Raw genomic sequence first — 21,098 nt, forward strand, 5'->3', positions numbered from 1 at the left:
TCCCTCCCTGCTGCTCCCTCTGCCCCGGAACAGGAAGTAACCTGTTCCGCGCAGAGGGAGCAGCAGGGAGGGAACGAGCAGACGCGGCCAACAGGCGTGCGCAGCACCCCCCCCCCCCCCCCCCCCCCCCCGGCCCCAGCGGCGTGCACCTGGGGAGGACCGCCCCCCCCCCCTTGGTACGCCACTGCAAACAAGACCTTTCTTTTTGTTGGACATATATAACGAGCGTTCATGAGAGACAGCAAAAAGACTTGGGAGTAATGTAGAAATCCTTGGTAGTAAAAAAAAAAAAAGCAAGGAAAAAGAACAACCAATGTCGGTGGTACATAGACTAGACAGGCCTGGGGGAGGGGGTCTTTCTGTCATCATAGTCTGTATCTTAGATGTATTGGGGGCGTGAGGGCAGTAAAAACGCAAAAGAACAGAGCTGCTGCCATTGGCTGTGAAGACCAAAGATGCGTTTGTTTTCATCTTGATTTTTTTTTTTTTTTTTTTTTTTTTTTTTACTTGTGCTGCATCTAATGCTAGAAGAGGGGGGCTCTCAATAATCCCTTACTATCTTTAGAAGAATTATTGGACATGCCTTCCTCTCTCTTTACAGTACATAGTCAACAAAAAAAAACACCTTTTTTTCAGTTATTTAGTTTTCATTTCTCTCCTTTGGAAGCAAAAATACTGCTGGGAAGAGAATTTTATAGAGATCACTGATTTTTATCTTGCCACAAATGGCATGTCATTTTAATTGAAGCTTATTTCAGTAAGTTCTTACTACTTTGCATTAAAATATATTCTATTCTGATCTCATAACTATGTGCAAAAAAAACAAACAAACAAACAAATCATCAACTACTCCAAAATACTATTCCTATGCTGAAATGGTCATTTTGACAACTGCTGATAACTAGCAACTGGGCTCATGGATCACAATCTTGTAATCTTGTTCCATACAAACTGCAACAAATCTACTACCCACACTCATTGTTCTAGTTAAATTGTAACCTTGTTGTTCTATAACAAACTGTAATGCTCTCCCTTCTCCAGTATCCTTTCCCTGTCCTCCTTCCACCATCCTTTTCACACCTCTAATCTCAGAAATTAATGTTGGTCATGCATTGCACCTATATTCTTGCTGTAACTTTGTGTTTTTTAGAAATGAACAGTGCCAATCCTTCAATTATATTCTGAATATGGTACAGTTAAAAAAAAAAAATAATAATCTGAGGAGTTAGAATAATTTGGTAGAGAGAGCAGGCGAAACCTTTTTGTGTCTGTGAGACAAGTGCAAGACTGTCTGGAGTCATTCCTTGTATTCACTACCTGGTATTTTTTTTACAGCATGCTGCCTTTTTAAAGAGGCCTCTTAACTCATAGGACCTTTTGAAACATGCATTTTTCTTAAAGGATTAAAATATTCATTCTAGAGTTTAATCTTGGCGCATGTGCTTCAGAAGTACTTTAAAATAAATGAAATTGATATGTGTGCTGAGATGTGATTATTGGAGGCAAATGATTTAAATTGCTTGCTATCAATTGGCTACATAAGAAGGATGGAGAAGAGTACCTTTATTTTCCTGGAGGATTTGTTGGGTAGTTCTAGTGACCGTTTAGTGTAATTTGGCAATGTAGTTTCTTCTAATTATACTCCATTTCCTCCACTTCTCAGGATTGTAAAAAACTGTTGCACTTTTCTGCCTGACTTCTCCCATGCAATGGAACTTGAAGGGCAGTGGTGGAAAGGACAGCTGGCTGCAGACATCCATCAGGCACTTCGATATAAAGTAAGCTTGTTTTATATATATTTGCTTTTTTTTGTTATCTTCAAGCAAAAAGTGTAGCATGAGAGATTATATTTTAAAATGCAAATTAACTATGTGTTCCTTGTAGCTATAAAAGTGTGTATTGTGCTAAAGTTTTCAATGAGTTGAAAAGTTGGGAAAAGAGCAGTTGTCAGTAAAGTTTTAGATTAAGTGGTGGAGTGGGCGAGGGGCAGAGCCAGTTCGGTGCCATTTTATTGTTCCCGAAGCTTTTATGCTTTTGTCTTGGGGCTGAGAGCAGCTGGTAAGTTCCCAGTAGGTCACTTAACACTGGAGCGCTAAGTGGGGGTGGGGGGGGGTGTGGAGGGCTTCCTAGTTCTTATTTATAGCATTTATATGATTCCCACTTTAGCAGTTGGGTCATGATAGCTGCATGTATTTATGTAGTCTGTCAGGGTCAGAATGAAAGCTTTGGGTTTTAAATTCTGCAATCAATAGAAATAAAACATGGAAAAGAAAACAAGATACCTTTTTACCTTAGCTTTTGAAGGTAGCTCTTCTTCATTGATCTGACGAAGAAGGGCTACCTTTGAAAGCTAATCAAAAAATGTCTCATTTTCTTTTCTATGTTTTATTTTGTTTCTATTGATTTACCTTTAAAAGTGGACTAACACGGCTACCACATCTCTACTTAAATTCTGCAATGAAATAAGATTACCCCATATTTTTGTGTATGCCTAGCAAACATACCATATCCAGTCCATGGGTTTATTGTTCTTAACTCCTCTTGCCAGTTGTGACAAGTTTCTATTATAATTCAACAAAGTTAGGCCACCCTTAGCTTAGCCTACCCTGTTTCTGGTATCTCGAAGACATCAACCGATTTATAAAGTTGCAGCTTTTCATGGATACTGCAGTGGCGTAGCCAGACTGCCAATTTTGGATGGGCCTGAACCCAAAGTGGGTGGGCACAAAATTTTCTCTCTACCCCCCTCCCCCAGCAAAATTTAGTCACGCTAATCAGATGCATTTGTCACACAGGGTAAAGTGCTGCTTTTCAGTGCATCAGATTTCAGAAAATTTATTTAATAGCCTAACACCCTTTTCAGTGAGCTTTCAGAGGCCAAAACCTCCTGCCTCAGGTCAGTATAATGCTGTTACGGTATCCTCGCTTGACCTAAGGAAGGAAGTATTGGTCTCTGAAACTTCATTAACACAGGTACCATATTACTTTATCCTAAATTTAAAATAAAATTATTTTCTTTACCTTTCTTGTATGGCCATTTACTTTTTCTCATTGTGTCGCTCCCAGTCTCTAGATTCTGCTTTCCTTCGTTTTCACTTAACTCTTCTGCCACGGTTTCCTGGCCATTTCTCATTTTTCTCTCCTTTTTCTTTGCTTTCTTCAATATTTCTCTCTCTCTCTCTCTCTCTCTCTCTCTCTCTCTCTCCCCTGATTTAATTCATTCTTACTATCCATTCTTTAATTTCCTTCATCTACTTATGGCTTTTCATCTTTTTCTCTCCCTTGTTCTCCCCATGCCCCTTCCTCTTATTCTCCAGTCTTTCACTACTCTCCTTTTCCATCCAGCAGCTCTCTTCTTTCTCTCCCCATCCTTCCAGTCTCCCCTCTCTCGCCCCATCCTTCCGTCCAGTGTCACCTCTTTCTCCCTACCCTTCCATCCAGCGTCTTCCCTCTTTCTCTCCCCATCCTTCCTTCCATCTAATGTCTCTCTCTCCCTCTTTCTAACCAGTGTCTCTGTATCACTCTACCCTTTTCTGTTCAGTGTCCCTTCTCTCTCCACATCCTTCCAGTCTCTTCCCTTTCTCTCTGCATCCTTCCAGTCTCTCCCCTTTCTCTCCCCATCCTTCCATCCAGTCTCTCTCCCCATCCATCCATCCAGTCTCTCTCCCCATCCATCAGTTTTCCCTCTTTTCTCTGCCATCCTTCCATCTGTTTTCCCTCTTTTCTCCCCATCCTTCCATCTGTTTTCCCTCTTTTTCTCCCCATCCTTCCATGTTTTCCCTCATTCTCTGCCATCCTTCCATCTGTTTTCCCTCTTTTCTCCCCATCCTTCCATCTGTTTTCCCTCTTTTTCTCCCCATTCTTCCATGTTTTCCCTCTTTTCTTCGACGAGGCCCACCCTGCATGCCAGCCCCAGCTCCCATCGCCGGCCACTGCTGCTTTTCCTGTTGAGCAGCAGGGCCGGCGCTACAAAAAGAAGCGCTAATGGCGCTAAGGATGAAAAATGTTAAAAAAAAAAAAAAAACGCAGCACCGGCAGGCACTGTCTAGGCAGCCTTGAGGCATTGGCTGCTGGCTTGCAGGCTCCTCCCGTCTCCTACGTCACTGCATTTAAACATTTTTCATCCTTAGCGCCGTTAGCGCTTCTTCTTTTTGTAGCGCCGGCCCTGCTGCTCAACAGGAAAAGCAGCAGTGGCCGGCGATGGGTGCTAGGGCTGGCACTGGGTGGGCCTGGGCTGAAATTGGGTGGGCCTGGGCCCAGCCAGGCCCACCCGTAGCTACGCCCCTGGGATACTGTACTTGTTCCTTCAACTCCTTAGGGACGTGACTGACAAGTAGTAATATTTGGTTAGCTTCAAAACATTTTCAGAGCACATTAAAGAAAACTAACCATCTTACACTACTGTATAGCTGGATCTTTTGAAAAGCAAAGACTGTTTTTTAAATGTTTGTACAGCATCCAGAAGTGATCACAATATTTTGACAACAAAGTCATTTTAAAAGCCCATAATCAGTCATTATTTCAGTTTATAATATCAGCTTCCATTAAGACTAGGAGGAAGCCATTTGAATTTGTCGTTTTAGATGAGCATTTGATTTGATCTCTTCTGTATGTTCAATAGCATTTTGAGCTAAATCCATTATGGGCCTCTCTTATGAAGCTACACTAGCACTTCCGGTGTGGCAATGCTGACAAAATCCACTTAACTTTGAATGGGCCGCACGGGCACCACTAGCATGGCTTAATGAGAGGCCCTTTATCATTACAGCTTCTTATAGTTAGAATTATTTGAAGTTAAAGAAACATTTTCAGTGGCTGCTGCAGAAATAACAGGTGAAAGAAAAAGGGGTAAATGACCTCTGATAAAAGTAAAATAGTAAAAGAAGATTGACCTGTGGACTCCTAACACACCTTCCCCCCCCCCCCCCCCCCCCCCTTTGCCTTAACTTATATCTTCTAGTACAATTTGCCACAGGTCACCTAGGGGAAAGGTAGAGTGTAATTCTAGCATACTGTCTCTAAAGCAATGTTTTTTTTCAAAAATGTAATTCACAAGTAGCAATAACCACATAATGTCAAAACTAGTGTAATACTGAAACTTTTTTTTTGTTTGTTTGTTTTTTGTTACATTTGTACCCCGCGCTTTCCCACTCATGGCAGGCTCAATGCGGCTTACATGGGGCAATGGAGGGTTAAGTGACTTGCCCAGAGTCACAAGGAGTTGCCTGTGCCTGAAGTGGGAATCGAACTCGGTTCCTCAGTTCCCCAGGACCAAAGTCCACCACCCTAACCACTAGGCCACTCCTCCACTGTTGCTACTATTTGAGATTCTACATGGAATGTTGCTATTCCACTAGCAACATTCCATGTAGAAGTTGGCCCTTGCAGATCACCAATGTGGCCGCGCAGGCTTCTGCTTCTGTGACGTCAGACTCACAGAAACAGAAGCCTTCTACATGGAATGTTGCTAGTGGAATAGCAACATTCCATGTAGAATCTCAAATAGTATCTATTTTATTTTTGTTAGATTTGTACCCTGCGCTTTCCCACTCATGGCAGGCTCAATGCGGCTTACATATTGTATACAGGTACTTTATTTGTACCTGGGGCAATGGAGGGTTAAGTGACTTGCCCGGAGTCACAAGGAGCTACATGTGCCTGAAGTGGAAATCGAACTCTGTTCCTCCGCTCCCCAGGATCAAAGTCCACCACCCTAACCACTAGGCCACTTGAGAATTATTCTTCTCTGAAGCAGCCCTCTGGGTGAAACTGCAGTTGAAGCCTTAATCTTAAGGATCTACTTGCCTTAGGATTTTTTTTTTTTTCTTGTCCCTATTGTCTCTTCTGCCAATTGGTTTTAAGTCATTTCCAAAACCTTTTGTTTTATTATGGGAAGAGCACAAAGCGATTATTGTGCGCTGCTCGTAACAAAACAAAGCTTTTTGGATATTGTTACTGGGATATTAACTTTTACAGAATCTTTTGTCTGAATGACAAATGGTACACGAACATACATTTTGTTCACTTTCTTGTTATGGTTTATGAAAATTGAACCTTTATCCTGTGGACACCCTTCTTTCTTCATGTTTAGTATCTTAAACTCTTTCTCCAGTTTTTACAACAGTGTGTGTTTTGTATGTGTCTATTTAAAACCTATCAAATGTGTTCTTTCAATCCCCTGTTGTATGAATAATTTGCTGCCTTCCTAGGAGCTGAAGCTGCCGCCCTATAAAGGACAGTCTCCTCAGTTAAACCTAAGGCGATACTTTGCGGACCTAATTGCTATTGTGAGCAACCGTTTCAAGCTCTGTCCTGCTGCACGGCATCTCGCTGTATACCTACTGGACCTGTTTATGGACCGATATGACATCTCAGTTCAGCAGTTACATGTAGTGGCCCTTTCCTGTTTATTATTAGCAAGTGAGTATATGAGTGAGTGGAGGAAAGCCAAGCCAGACAACCTTCTATAAAGCCTAATGTGAGCTGTAGCTGTGAAAAGATTAAACATTTTTGGTTTTGTTTATTGTAAATGGACTTGGCAATCTATCTGCTGTCATGTTCTGTTCTCTGTATTCTCTTAACTATAGGTCAATATATTGTTTATGAATGTATAACGAAGTCATGTATTTGTCCTGTAATGCCCCTCATCAGTTAGAGGGGGCAGACATTACAGAGTACATGCAAGGCTTGATGTCTGGAGGAACAGCCTGGAATGCAGATTCACCACTTCTTTTTAGAGCAACTCCACTCCGGCCCCTCTCTTTCAGGGAGCCTGCATGGCAAAGGAGGGGAGGAGGTATACCAGGAATAGAAAACAGGCCCCCTAATCCAACCACTATTCTCCTGTTGCTTCTTCTCCTAGCCCACTTGACCCCTCCCCTGGTTTCACAGTTCAAATTTCTTTTTGACTACAAATTAAGCCCTGAGTAGATCTATACATAAACTTATTGAAATCCTTTTACCTTTTTTTTTTTAACCCTCGTTTATGTATTACAAGGAATATGAATGGAGTCCAACAAAAATCAGTCTATACATTACATTCTCTGTATTCTTCAAGATGTTAAGAATGGTTGTATTAGAAACCCTCTAACTCAAGGAAAGTTTTTGTTGTTTTCCCTTTAAATCATGCTCATTAATTAATTTTTTTTATTAGATCAGAACACGGCACAAAAAAAACCATAGAGATTTTCCAGTTATGTATGTGAAACAAACTTTAAGAAAGTTAAAAGATAGGCCCAAGCCCTGCCCAAGTGCACAAATCGGCTATACTCTGAATACAGGTTGAATAGAGGCAGCAGCTTGAGACTTAGGCAAGACCATTTGTGTAATCGTACTCATTTATGCTCCTAATCCATCTTTTAAAATATTTCTTTGTAACAGAGGACATATTTACTGACCCTCTAAAATACTGTGTGCAAAGTATGCATGGCATTTACTAGTTAAAGAAACAGCTGTGTCATTTCACTCAGCTGATTTCTGCTCTAGCAGAAGTGTGCAGAGTGCTTTTGGATTTGACTGCTCCCAGGGATAGCAATTGCTGAAAAATTTGTGAGTCATCCGTATGACTGCCTCGCTCCTCCTTCTGGAGGTTTCCTGTTCATAAAAAAACCCTGCCAGAGGGAACAGAACTACTGCAGGGACTGAGTGGGCAAATCACAGAATTGCTGTCATGAAAACTGCAGCTCCTGCTCTGAACCCAGAGCACCTTCACACTACTTACTAGGATAGACATGGGCTAAATAGGTGAGTGGTGGGAGGACTGTAAATATGGTAAAGATTTAGCTATTTAGGTTCTAGTAGATAATCAGCCCCCAAGATTTCCTCTTTTCAGAAGATGTTAATTTAGTTGATATGCAATGAAAAAGTATATATTTTTAATGAAAGTAATGAAGAGAAAAATTGCATCCATATTGCTAAAATATATTTCTGTATTTCTAATAGAAACAGCTTTCTTGGAGCCCTGTTTACTAAAAATTAGTGTGCGCTAATGATAGAGACTCCCATTATATTCCTGGGGGTGTCTCTATCGTTAGCGCTCGCTAATTTTTAGCACACGCTAAAATTTGCGCGCCTAAAGTGGTTTAATAAACATGGCCCGTGGTTTATTGCAGTGGCGTAGCTACGTGAGGCATGAGGGGGCTGGGGCCCCGTAGAGTTGGCCCTGGCCCCCTCCCGCCACCAACCCGCCGTCACCGCCCGCCCCGCCGCTTCAAATACCTTGTTGTTTGCTGGCCCCGCCAGCCGAGAATCTAGTTCTGCAGCGCCGGAGTAGCGCCTTCATTCAATGAAAGCACTACTCCGGCGCTGCAGAACTAGATTCTCGGCTGGCAGGGCCAGCAAACAACAAGGTACTTGAAAGTGGCGGGGCGGCGACGGCAGGGGAGGGTTGGTGGCGGGGGGGGGGGGTTCAAAGGGGGTCGGCTGGAGGGGGTGCAATGTGGCGTTGGCGTCGGCTGGGGGGGTGGCGGTGGGGGGGGGCTAAACAGTGCCCCCCACCTAGGGCTGTGGCCCCTCTCCTGGCGAGGTCTGGCTACGCCCCTGGTTTATTGTCCAATCAGCAATTCAGGAGTCATAATAGCACTGTGTAAAGCCCTCATGTACCATTATTCATGGACCATAGATTTTAATGTACTTCCTCTGTCCCTAGTGGGTTCATAATATAAGGTGGTTGTTTTTTCTTTTTTGTACCTGGGGCAATAGGAGGTAAAGAAGCTTCTTTTCAAAAGAAAAAAGTCTAAGAACTGGCATAAGGCAGCATTTGAACGTTTTTTTCACAAAAGCGTCCAAATATGTATTTCTGAAACCTATATTTTCAGATGTTTTTCTATCATGTTTGCAATTTCAAGGGGGTGTGTCGAGGGCATGTTAAGGGCAGGATTTGGGCATTCCGAAGACTTACGACATTTTTCAGCCATAATGGAACAAAACAGCTAGACCTGTTTTTATAAAGAATAAGGCACAAAAAGGTGCCCTAAATGACCATATGACCACTGGAGGGAATCGGGGATAACCCCCTCCCCCCTAAAAATGTGAAGAATAATATGACTTACCAGCCTATATGACAACCTCAGATGTTATAGCCAGGTCTTTATGCAGGTTTCTGGAGTAGTGTAGTGGTCAGTGCAGTGTATTATGGCGTGGGGGACCCAGGTCACTATCTCCCTCTACCTGTCACACTTATAGTGGAAACTCTGATCCCTCCCAAAGTCACCAAAACCCTACTGTACCCACATATAGGTTTCCCCCTTCACCCATAAGGGCTACTATAGTGCTGTACAGTGGGGGGGGGGGGGCTGTAGGTTTTGAGTGGGTTTTGTAGGGCTTAGGGGACAAGATAAGGGAGCAAAGGTGAGATATGTACCTGGTAGCATTTTTATGAAGTGCACAGAAGTGCCCTGTAGGGTGCCCCATTGCTCTCCTGGGATGTCTGGGGATCCAGTCTGCTAAAAATGCTGGCTCCTCCTACATCCCAAGGGATTGATTTTCTACATTGTACATATTCAATTTTTTTTTCCCAAAAAATATGTTTTTCTTTTTTTTTTTTTTTAATGACCTTCTTTCCTATTCAGATTTTGGACGTTTTTTTGCAAAATGTCCAAAGTCAAGACTTAAGACGTCATATCGAAAATGTCCCTCAAAGTGACTTGCCCAGGGTCACAAGGAGCAGCAGTGGGAACTGACCCTGGTTCCCCTGGTTCGCAGTCCACTAAACTAACCATTAGGCTACTTCTCTACTCCATTTTTTCACAGCCTTAAAAAATGATTATTCAGCCTCGCTGTTAAATTTGAATGTTCTAATCACTTACATCACCTTTTGATCTAAAGATTGGGTATTTTAGACTTTGAGGCTAAATATGTGTGTACTATTGGTATCCTCTTTAAAGATGTAAAACTCAATACTGTTCTTTTCTTTCAATTTACAGTCAATTTATATTCTATTAACTAGGCAGATTCCAAAAATACATAACTTACAATTCAACGTAGTTTTTAATCTGTCAGCTATCTTCATTTTTAAGGTAAATTTGAGGAAAAAGAAGATCACGTACCTAAACTGGAGCAGCTCAACAGCTTGGGATGCATGACGAACATGAATTTGGTACTAACAAAACAGAACTTGCTGCATATGGAGCTGTTGCTGCTAGAGACATTTCAGTGGAACCTCTGTCTTCCAACTGCGGCCCATTTCATTGAATACTATCTTTCTATTGCTGTTCATGAGACTGATCTTCATGATGGATGGCCAATGGTATCTTTAGAAAAGACAAAGCTATACATGGCGAAGTATGCAGACTACTTCCTGGAAGTATCTTTGCAAGGTATGGTACATGGCTAAATGTGTGTGTGTTTAGTTCTGGATGAGCCTTTTAGATTCTATATAAACTGATTGTTAATTTTCCCACAGATCATATCTTTTTAAATTATGCCCCGTCTTTAGTGGCGGCTGCATGTATAGCTGCTTCTAGGATTATCCTTCGACTCTCCCCAGCGTGGCCAACTAGACTGCATCGTCTTACTGCATACTCTTGGGATTTTGTTGTACCTTGTATAGAGCGACTGTTAATGTAAGTCACTGTTTTGTTTTTATTTTCTTTTTCAGTCAAAAGTAATGTGAATTTCAGTGCCTACAAAAAGGCATTGCTAAAGTTTTTAAGATGAGAAAAAAATCCAATACAGGTTTTCTCACAAAAGTCTTCAGTAGAGTTCATGGCTTACTTCACAGAGGGAGAATTCTCCTGGGCTTTCATGTCCAGTAAATTTTAAAATTGGATTGAAATGTACTATGTTTTGTCTTTGTGATTTTGTTTTAATGACTTGTGGCCATGTCTTCTCTAGTTAAGAGAATGCTACCTCCCTACATAAGTACATAAGCATTGCCATACTGGGCCAGACCGAAGGTCCATCAAGCTCTGTTTCCAACAGTGGCCAATCCAGGTCACAAGTACCTGGCAAGATCCCAAAACAGTACAATACATTTTATGCTGCTTATCTCAGAAATAAGCAGTGGATTTTCCCAAGTCAATTTTAATAATGGTTTATGGACTTTTCTTTTAGGAAGCTACCCAAACCTTTTTTAAACCCTGCTAAGCTAACTGCTTTTACTACATTCTCTAGCAACAAATTTGAGTTTAATTACATGTTGAGTGAAGAAATATTTTCTGTGAACCATCCATTCATGCCAATGTAACTTAATAGCAACATATGTTTCCAGGTAGTTATTTTCTCTGAGTGCATAGGGGCCAATATTCAGACAATGGGAGGGAGCCTGGCTAACTGCTGCAGTCATCATCCTGGATATTTAGTACCAGGCCATTTCCGGTGATCAGCATTGAATTGGAGGTTTAAAGTTAACCTTCTAAGTCAATATTCAAAGGTAGCCAGTTAACTTTAAACTGGCTAAAGATATACTAGCTATTTAAGTGGCCCAATTTGGCCACTTACAATAGCCAGATACAGAATGATTATTCGGGAATAGCAAGCTATATCATGCAACGTACATAGCCGGTTATCTCCTAGGCGCTAACAGGGAATATTCAGTGGGGGATAACTGACTATCCCCTACTGAATATCACTGGATAACCAGTTAAGAGGTATTTAATCAGCCAGGTGCTGTTCCTGGCTGGTTAAATAGTTTTGAATATTGGGGGGATAGTGCAAAGCTGAAAATGTTTACATTAATTTTAGGGAAGTATTTAAGGCTGATAGGAGAAAGTACTTGTCTCTACACCCTTTTTGTTTCATAGATCAATTGTTCCCAAACCTGGTCCGGAAGGCACCCCAGCCAGTCAGGTTTTCAGGATATCCACAACGAATAAAAATGAGAGATTTACATAAGTACATAAGTAATGCAACACTGGGAAAAGGCCAAGGGTCCATCGAGCCCAGCATCCTGTCCACGACAGCAGCCAATCCAGGCCAAGGGCACCTGGCAAGCTTCCCAAATGTACACTACTATACATGTTGTTCTATACATGTTTCCGGAATTGTGGATTTTTTCCCAAGTCCATTTAGTAGTGGTTTATGGACTTGTCCTTTAGGAAATCGTCTAACCCCTTTTTAAACTCTGCCAAGCTATCCGCCTTCACCAGGTTCTCCGGCAATGAATTCCAGAGTTTAATTGCGCGTTGGGTGAAGAAACATTTTCTCTAATTTGTTTTAAATTTACTACACTGTAGTTTCATCACATGCCCCCTAGTCCTAGTATTTTTGGAAAGCGTGAACAGACGCTTCACATCCACCTGTTGCACTCCACTCATTATTTTATATACATGAACTGCCTCTACCGTCTCATTGTGAATATCCTGAAAACCTGATTGGCTGGAGAGCCCCCAGGACAGATTTGAGAACCACTGCCAGATTCTAGAGTAGAACACAATTTTAGGATTTAGAATTATAGGTCACAGCTGTCCTATAGAGACATAGAACAACATTTTAGCAATGACATCTGTTAAGTAATCAATATTACCAGCCATGGTGCTATAAACCTTCCATTTGTACTAAGGTTGTTCCCTAATGATCATATCTGATGATACCATTCCTGTACAAGGTCACCATATATCCTGTGCGCGTTGTCTGTGTGAAATACTGTGTGTGTTTTGTTTATTTTGGGAGGTTTTTTAGCAGTTTCCACCAGCTGAATGTACTGTCCTCCTCTTTCAGTAGTCCATGCCATTTGCAGTTATCCACATCTGTGTTTTATGTGCTTGCAGATGGTACATAAGAAATCTTATATAAAAATAAACAAGTCTTGGGCGAAGGGCATACACCAGGGCTGCTTCTGGAATCTGGTGTCACCATTAGATAACAACCTCTTCAACCCAGCCTTGGCCCCAATCTTCTCATGGAGCAGAGGGGATGTAACTGGGGATCTTCACATAATGGCAGCACTTCAAATATTTGATTAAATCACATCCATCATTTCTTCAGCTGCATTTCACCTACCATATTTACCAAAATGCACAATATTAAATAATTAGCAATATTCCTTGGTTTGCCAACACTTCTGCCCTTTTCACTTTGTTCATTTCAGTTTCCCCCTCTTTCTATTTTTTCCCTTACCCGACCATTATCAAACTTCCACATTTTTCCTTTTCCCCCATTATTTAAGGATGTTTACAAAGAGAAATGTACAGATCTCGCTACACTGCTGGACTTTTGTTTCTGTCTTGCTTATTTCTTTTGTGGAGTTGACCTGTATTTAACCTTGGCTACCTCTTGGCTTTCCTTTTCCTCTGATCACTAACTTATATTTTGATCTTGTTTTGCACTTTCTCATCTCCTATATCTCTCATCTTCCCACCAGTATCCCAAAGTAGTTTTATCTTTGGAACATAGATACCTTGCTGCTGCTTTTAGGGGGTCTTTTTACTAAGCTGCGGCAGAAATTATCTGGTGGTAAATGCCGAGACACCCATAGGAATATAATAGGCGTCTCAGCGTTTACCACCAGCTGATTTCTACCGCAAGCTAAACATGCTTAGTAAAAGACTCCCTTTAGTAAGCTGCTTTTGTTGTTGTTTTTAAGTTTCTCTTTACCAGAGTAATGTGAACTTTTTGTAAAGAGTTGTGGTACTCTTATTTCCTCTTTTCCATTTGTAAAAGCTTCTTGGAATGTACTGTTCTGCCCGATGAAAACATTAGGATTGATCATAGTGGGTAAGAGGGAAATAAAAGCCATGTTAAGCAACTTTTTTTTTTTTTTTTTTTAAATCGGAAAAACATTAGGGGGGGCGTTCTATAACTTGGCACCAATGGAGCATACTTGGTGCCAATTCTGTAACAATGCTTAGGTATACATAAGCCATTGTTGAGTACAAAGCCGCATTAGCATGCCAAATTTTACATGTCAATGGCTGATGTAAGTTGGCATGCCTAAGTGTGCCGTGCAATGCATGTAACTAAGTTGTGCGTGTCACTTGCTGACATGACCGTGGCCCACTCGTGTGTGTACTAACAGCCCTATCCTTATGTTCCAACTGTTGGAGTTGCCGTCGAAGCCCACTCTAGTCTACTCATCATCTTCTCATTTGTGAGACACAGACCGTAAAAGTCTGTCCAGCACTGTCCTCATGTTCCAGCCACTGAAGTTACTGTCTAAGCCCTTTCCAGCCCATCCTAAACCAGATTGCCATATATGAGACACAAACCATACATGTCTGCTCGGTATTGGCCCTAGTTCATCACATCCAGAGTCGCCATCTAAGCATCACTTGACACATCCACACACGTGCAGCCATTTAAGGTTGTTTTTTTATAACTTCCATTTTCTAATTAGAGATCCTCTGTGTTCATCCCATGCCTTTTTGAATTCCGTCATCATTTGTCTCTCTACCTCCTCCTTAATGGAAGACTTTCCGCATTTGTTCTGTTAAAGCGAGGAGGAGGAGACAGGACTCAAAGAACTTGGTACTTGGTAGATAAGAGGCTGGCGCAGGTGCAGCTTACACTTCCACGGGAACCCCGCAGGAATTATTTCCGTCCCCGCAGGAACCCCATGGGATTCCCGTGCAGTTCTCCAATTGATAGCTAATTATTCTAAGGTCTAGGTTTCAATATTGGCAAATAGAGGTTAGCAAGTGAAGACTAAATTGTGTAAGCCCAGGTGTTTCCTTTCGCTTACTGTTCATCGGTCATGACAGTCAAGTCTTCAAGGTATTTGTGAGCCTGTTGTAGCACCTACAGATGTAAATCTGTTTCTGTTCAATGCTTACATAGCTTACCTTTTGTACCTGAGGGAAAACTCAGGGTAGTATTCTCAGACATGCTCCTCATTTCACATGCAGGACACCAGAGGCAGGCAGAGCACTGGAGCCTCACTTGGTTTGTAGCCCAGGTCCACTGGGTTAGTGTTTAGGTTGCTTCCTCAGGGGAATACAGGAAAGAATTTTAGTTCAGCTCTGGGTGCCCTGATAGAGAAGGGAAAGTGAAATGCCCCAAAACCTTCACTGGGTAACTCTGCCAGAATTGCTGCCCTGCCAGGCAACCCCACTCCACTGCCCGCCACACTTTATTTTGATTTTTATTGGATCATCTTTAATATACAAAAAGATTGTATACGTAACATCTCTATCAAAGATCCATTTAAACATGTCAATATGAGCATTGAACTGTGACCCAGTCCTACCCTTTTCCCCTCCTTCACCTACGGAATAAACTTAAAAGCTAAATCAAAGTTTTTAATTGATGAGGCATACAACTGCATCTCTCCTTCCTCAATGTGCAAAAAAAAAAAGTGATTAATATAAAAGTTTTCTCTGTTGGCTTGTTGATCTCTCTTTAATTGGTTTGGTGTCCTAGGAAACATAAGATTCCCAAATAGCATCAAACTGCTGGATCTTATATCTTGTAAGGGCACTGAGCCTGGTGTGGAAATAATTCTCAGTTCTATGTGGCATGTCAGTGTAGGCAGAGCAGAAGGAGCATTTTTGGATGGGGGGGGGGGTGGTTCCTCATGTATTGACCTAGTCATAACATCTTAATGTCACTTGACATTTGGATACTCCACCAAATCTCCTGTATACTGCCTTGGATGACTCTGCTCATAAAAGACGTTAATAAAACCCAACAAATAAATATGAAGTCAATGGGGGGGGGGGGGGGAATTAAGACAACTTTTTTAATAGTATTGCACCTCATAATTTTTTATTTAGTTAGTTTTTACTCTCCCACCATCAGAATGTGTGATCACTCTTACCTAGAAGGAAATCTGTGGTAAAATGTATGTGTATAAAGGATGTGCATCTTTCCAGCCAGAAAGAGACTTCGGTATGGGAAACCCTCTAATAAAGGGATTAGAAACAGCTTCAACATCCTTTTGTAAGCTATAGGTTGTAGTGGAAATTAGATTCTTCTGGTGCTGTCTGCTATTAAGATTATCCCCCCTTTTTTTAGGTATGTATAAAAAAAAGTTTAAAATCTGTAACTATTGTCATAACACCCTCCCCGTCCCAAAGTGGTTTTCAATGGCTATTTTTTTTCTGAGACACTTGTGGATTGTTTTATTCCATATATATCTGTTCAACTTTTTCTATATTTTACTAAAAGATTTATCTTCAGGACCTTTAATTGGAAGAGTCTGAAACGGATAAATGGTGGCCTTGCCAAATTTCCTTTACGAAACCTACTTGCCCCATCAATGACTGATTTGTGTTTAGCTCACCGATCCAAGTACTGGGACATGATTCAGATAAGAGGGGAATAATTTAAGTGGAAAAGCTCAGACCTTTTTGCAGAAACTAAGATAACCAGAGAATTTAGGTGGCCTTTAGCCCACAGGAAGGAAATTGATCTTCAGTAGGTTACAATAGACTATCTGGCAGTAGGTTGTTTCATTATATATAAAATGAAACAAGACTATCGAGTTTCAATATTAGTGTTTCTAGCTCTTGTGCCTACTCTAACTAAAAGGAGGCCAGTGTTGTATTTTTCTGCTGCAGAACGGCACAAGGCAAGGTTGTCTTCATTGCCTCCTATTTTTTGTTCTGTTCTTGGAGCCCCTGGCTTATAAGACCAGATATAACCCTGATATTTTAAGGTGAGGTGGAACAGTCCAGATTTTTTAAATATTGTAATTTGCAGACGATATACTTCATATTACAAAACCTTTGTTTTCTTTGCCAATTCTGAGAGTTGAGGGATTTCAGGGTAGTCATATTGATCTTAGTTTCAGGTTTTAAGCCAGAAACTGAAAGATGAGTATCCCGGGACCTGTATAAATGATCTGGAAAAGGAATCAAGTAAGCTGATTATATTGGCAGATGACACCAAATTGCTGAAAGCTAGTTAATCGTATGCAGATTGTGAGATACTACAGGAGGAGCAGGCATCTAAATGGCAGGTGAAATTCAGCGTTGAAAAGTATCAAACATATAAACGGCGAGTGACCGACTCACTCGCAAATGCGCAGTAGAGACTTCCCTCTCTGTCCCGCCCCCGCATCAATACGTGATGACGAGGGCGGGACAGAGAGGAAAACTGCACCGCCGAGGTTGATACTGCTCCCCCCGCCCGCCCGCCTGAGATCGCTGCTACCGTTCCTCCCCCCCACACGGCCCTGGCCCTCTCTCCGCTACTAACACATCCATTCGCCGGAACGCAGCACGCACATCAGCTGAGCTGCCGTCGGCCTTCCTTCCCTGCCTGTGTCCCGCCCTCGCTGACGTTATGTCACAGGAGGGCGGGACACAGGCAGAGAAGGAAGGGCCGATGGCAGCTCAGCTGATGTGCGTGCTGCGTACCGGCGAATGAATGTGTAAGTTTAGTAGCAGAGAGAAGGCCCAGGCCAGATGGAGGGATGGCGGCAACTCCGGGGGTGGGGGGGGGACGGTAGCGGTGGCGACCTCGCGGGGAGGGGGGAGGGAGGGGGAAGGAAAACCCCAATACCAGCCCGTTTTTACGGGCTCAACGGCTAGTCAAACTATAAACTACATAGGGAACAAATTTTGGCACCATTGTGGAAAGTGCATTGAAATGTTCAGTATGCACATAAAATGCTAAGTGGTAGCAAGAATGATAGTCGTCTGTTCCTGTCCTTCTGTGGTATTAACACACCTTGAGTATTGTATGCAGTTTGGTCGTTTTATCCCAAAACAGATATAGCAGAACTTGAAAAGGTTCAGAGAATGGTGATGAAAATGATAAAGGGCCTATGAAGAAATGCTAAAGAGGTTAGGGCTCTTCAGTTTGGAGAAGAAAGCTAAGGAGCAAATATTATAGAGGTCTATAACAACATCTAGACTAGAGAGCATGAATAGGAAGAGTAAATGGCATGGATGAACAGACTGGATAGGCCATTTAGTCTTTATCTGCCTACATTTTTCTCTGTTCTCTGAAAGTTATTTACACTTTCAAACTGTACTAAATGTGGAGGACACACCATGAAGTTAATAGGTAACAACTAATTAGAGGAAGTATTTTGGCTTCATTCAATCCACAGTAAGTGTGGAATTTGTTCCTGAAAGATGTGGTGAAAGCAGTTAACATAGGACTCCTTTTTTTAACCAAGTGGAGATAAAAGGGGCCTAACAGTGGCGTTGGTGCATAGGTTTACTGTGCGCCGAGGCCCCCTTTTAACACGCTGGTAAAAGGCCTTTTTTTTGTTTTCTAAGGAAGGAAATGGCTGTGCCATATGGTCATTTCCTGGGAGAGCCCTTACTGCCTCTTATTTAGGAGGCAGTAAGGGCTCCCCATGGTAGCCTGGCACTGGAAAATACAAAAATATTTTCTAGTGCCAGCAGTGGTGTGTGGTGGAGTTCAGGACTACCGCTAGACTCCTCCAAGAGTGAACTGCTGCGCAGCAAGCCCCAAGTTGACTTGCAACGCTTTGGTGAAAGGGCCCCATAGTTAGACTTAAAATGGTTTTAGACAAGTTCTAGGGGGATTAAACAATTATTAGCCAGGTTGACTTGGGGAGCTAGTGTTTCTAGGTTTAAGAAGCAATGGATCTGTCCTTTTGGGATCTTTCTGGGTTCTTGTGACCTGGATTGGTGGAAACAGGATAAAGACCTTTTCATATGGTAATTCTTAAATTCAGCTTCATGAGTACAGATATAACATGATGGTGGCTTTCCATCTAGGAACAATTTAAGTTAGGGGGTTGATGAAAATGTAGAGGGTAAGGGGCTCTTTAAGGGAGTCTTTTTCTAAAGATTAACTTATCTGCAGCAGGGCCCATAGGAATAAAATGGGCCCAGCTGCAGATAACTCAAGCTAATCTTTAGTAAAAGACCCCCTAAATGTGCTGTTGAAATAGCTTTTATTTTGTACGTTTATTTTTAGTGCACACGATAATGACGTAAAAGAAGCAAGCAAGCAAAAGGGACAAGTTGGACATCCATCTATACAGTGTGTACTTCAGACTTCATCTCAGGCTCAAGAGGCTCATGTGTCACAGTATCTACATACACCCCATCAAGCTCAACTACAGTTTCACCACGCAACCTCTCAGCAGCAAGGTTGTCCACAAATGGTGTCAACGGACCACACGCCATCTTTTCCATTGCAGACTTGTTCTGCTGGCTTGCAAGCCAGTGTTCACGCTCGAGCACAGATACAGACTGGGACTAGCATGTCACTGGCTCTTCCAGTAGAAATGAAACCATGTATTGGTGTCTCATACAATAGGAGTTACCAGGTAAATGGACATTATTCCTGTATTGCTCCTTGCTTTGAGAGGTGATGCATACAAACATGAGTCACTTTGTCAAACCTTTTTATAGTATTTTGTGAGTGCTACATTCTAAAACAAGAACAAAAAAAAAACCCTTTTTTTTCAGGCATAGAACAGTGTTTCAAGCTCTTTAATGAAAACAACTAATGCATTTACATGAAAAACATGATATGATAGCACTGGCAACAACTTGAAGCACTTCAGTACATGTGCACTGTGGTTTTGTTTTGTGTTTTATTTTTTTGTTTATGCCTAGGTTTTCAGAAATGGCATCTTTCTCCAGACTTGTTGTGTTATGAATTTTAGAAGAAGAAAACAAAGTATTAATCCTTGCAAATGCAATATATGTTACTGTAACACTCATGGCAAAAGCATTTTCATTTTCTGTAGTACAGACAATTGGGCGACTGTTCTCAGCATGCAGGTATGCATGCTGCACCTCAGGAATGGGGAACCTTGTGTATAAAGCATCACTAGAATGCTATTAACTACAGTATATATCTCATGAGAGTCTGACGTTAACTAAGAGAAACTTTGGCAGGGTTAACCGTAATTATTTTGGGTAACATTTTTAACATACCTCATAAAATAGAAACAAACTGTTGCTCCAAATATGAGATGCTTTACCTTAACTCAGGAAATGCTATTATAGTAATTTTCTGTGCTGCTGGTGTACATTTTTAGTAACTGCGAATATATTTTTGTTTAGGGTGGTTGCCATGTAGAGTACCAAAGCTGTATCTTGAGAAACCTGTTCTCTGCCGCATGACACTGTTCAGAATTGTCAGGTGTGATGACTTTTACTTTTAAGGACGCTAACTACAGAATTTAAAAATGGTAGTAATTATCTTAATGGAAGAGATGAAAGCAAACTGTATTAGATAGCTACAGTTTTTGTCAAGTATACAAACTACTGTTTGTAGGTGGCATACAGTAAACTTTAAAAATGAGGTGGATTTGGGTTTCTTGTGTTTTGTTTTTAATTTTTGAAAAGGTGCATTTTTTCCTTTTTTTTTTAAAAAAAAATCTTGTTTTGCTCTTACATGCGAAAGTCTAGCAGTCAGAAAATTGTCCCTGTATCCATGAGCACCAATAAGGGTATTTAATTGCAGCATTTTGTAGCCCATCCTGTATAAGTTCATTTTTGGAATGGCAATTGTGGGGTCCTAGAATGTGATATGTTTCCTGGGCACTTAGACCCTATGCTTTTGTCTTAATTCCTTCTTCTCACACACTTCTGTTTGCTAAACTGAATTAGCTTTAACATGGTAATTAGAGGCCTACTGAATTTCGGTTTTAGCACCAAAACGGGCTTGAAATTCATATTCAGCCTTTTTTCAGTTTTGGCCAAAAATACCAGTGCATCTTTTTTTTTTGGCTGAAACTAAAACTTAGTGCTGTGTCCCATAGCCCCCCCCCCCCCCCTCCTCCCCAAGTCTGCTTTACAATTGCTGATGGTTTAGTGGTGTAGCTGGAAGAGGAGTCACTCCTGCCCGTGCCAGCTTTGCAGTCAAAATGGCTGCAGCAACCTCTAGTTGCAGTTTCACAAGACAGCTTCTGGAGGCCGTGACATCCATTTTGACTGCAAAGCTGGCATTGACAGGAGCAACAGGATTGTCTCTAGACTACCAGTGATTTTAAGGAGGCCTGGAGAGGGGCTACAGCTGGGAGTAGAGGGGGTTGGGAGGAGTGCTTCTCCTGCTCAGCGAGGAGGACCAAAGCACTGAGTAGAGAATCAGTGGTCGGTTACAGTTTTGGCCAAAACTCGGCTATGAATTTCAGTCATAGATTTGGTTTCGGTGGCCCTCTAATAGTAATTAACATGTGCAAACAATTAATGCAGTACTTTAATAGCTAATGTGGTAAGGTGTAGAGAATATGCTGAGGCTATATCTTAAGGTACAGGAAGATATTGCACATTAAGAAAGTAAAG

The 21,098-nt window shown here is 41.7% G+C and overlaps 1 protein-coding gene across 2 annotated transcripts in view; it reads left to right on the forward strand.

Annotated features, from left to right (window-relative positions):
* CCNJ (cyclin J) overlaps positions 1-20,516 on the forward strand; it is a 39,981-nt gene extending 19,465 nt beyond the window's left edge. For both annotated transcript variants that reach the window (XM_030204812.1, XM_030204813.1), the window contains exons 3-7: positions 1,664-1,778; positions 6,210-6,420; positions 10,017-10,316; positions 10,403-10,562; positions 18,775-20,516. In XM_030204812.1, the coding sequence (XP_030060672.1) occupies positions 1,710-1,778; positions 6,210-6,420; positions 10,017-10,316; positions 10,403-10,562; positions 18,775-19,174 (1,140 nt within the window). In that variant the 5' untranslated portion in view covers positions 1,664-1,709 and the 3' untranslated portion in view covers positions 19,175-20,516. The remainder of the gene's footprint in view (positions 1-1,663; positions 1,779-6,209; positions 6,421-10,016; positions 10,317-10,402; positions 10,563-18,774) is intronic.
* The last annotated feature ends 582 nt before the right edge of the window (positions 20,517-21,098 follow it).

This window comes from Microcaecilia unicolor, chromosome 5 (genome assembly GCF_901765095.1).
Source record: "Microcaecilia unicolor chromosome 5, aMicUni1.1, whole genome shotgun sequence".
Taxonomy (NCBI): Eukaryota; Metazoa; Chordata; class Amphibia; order Gymnophiona; family Siphonopidae; genus Microcaecilia; species Microcaecilia unicolor.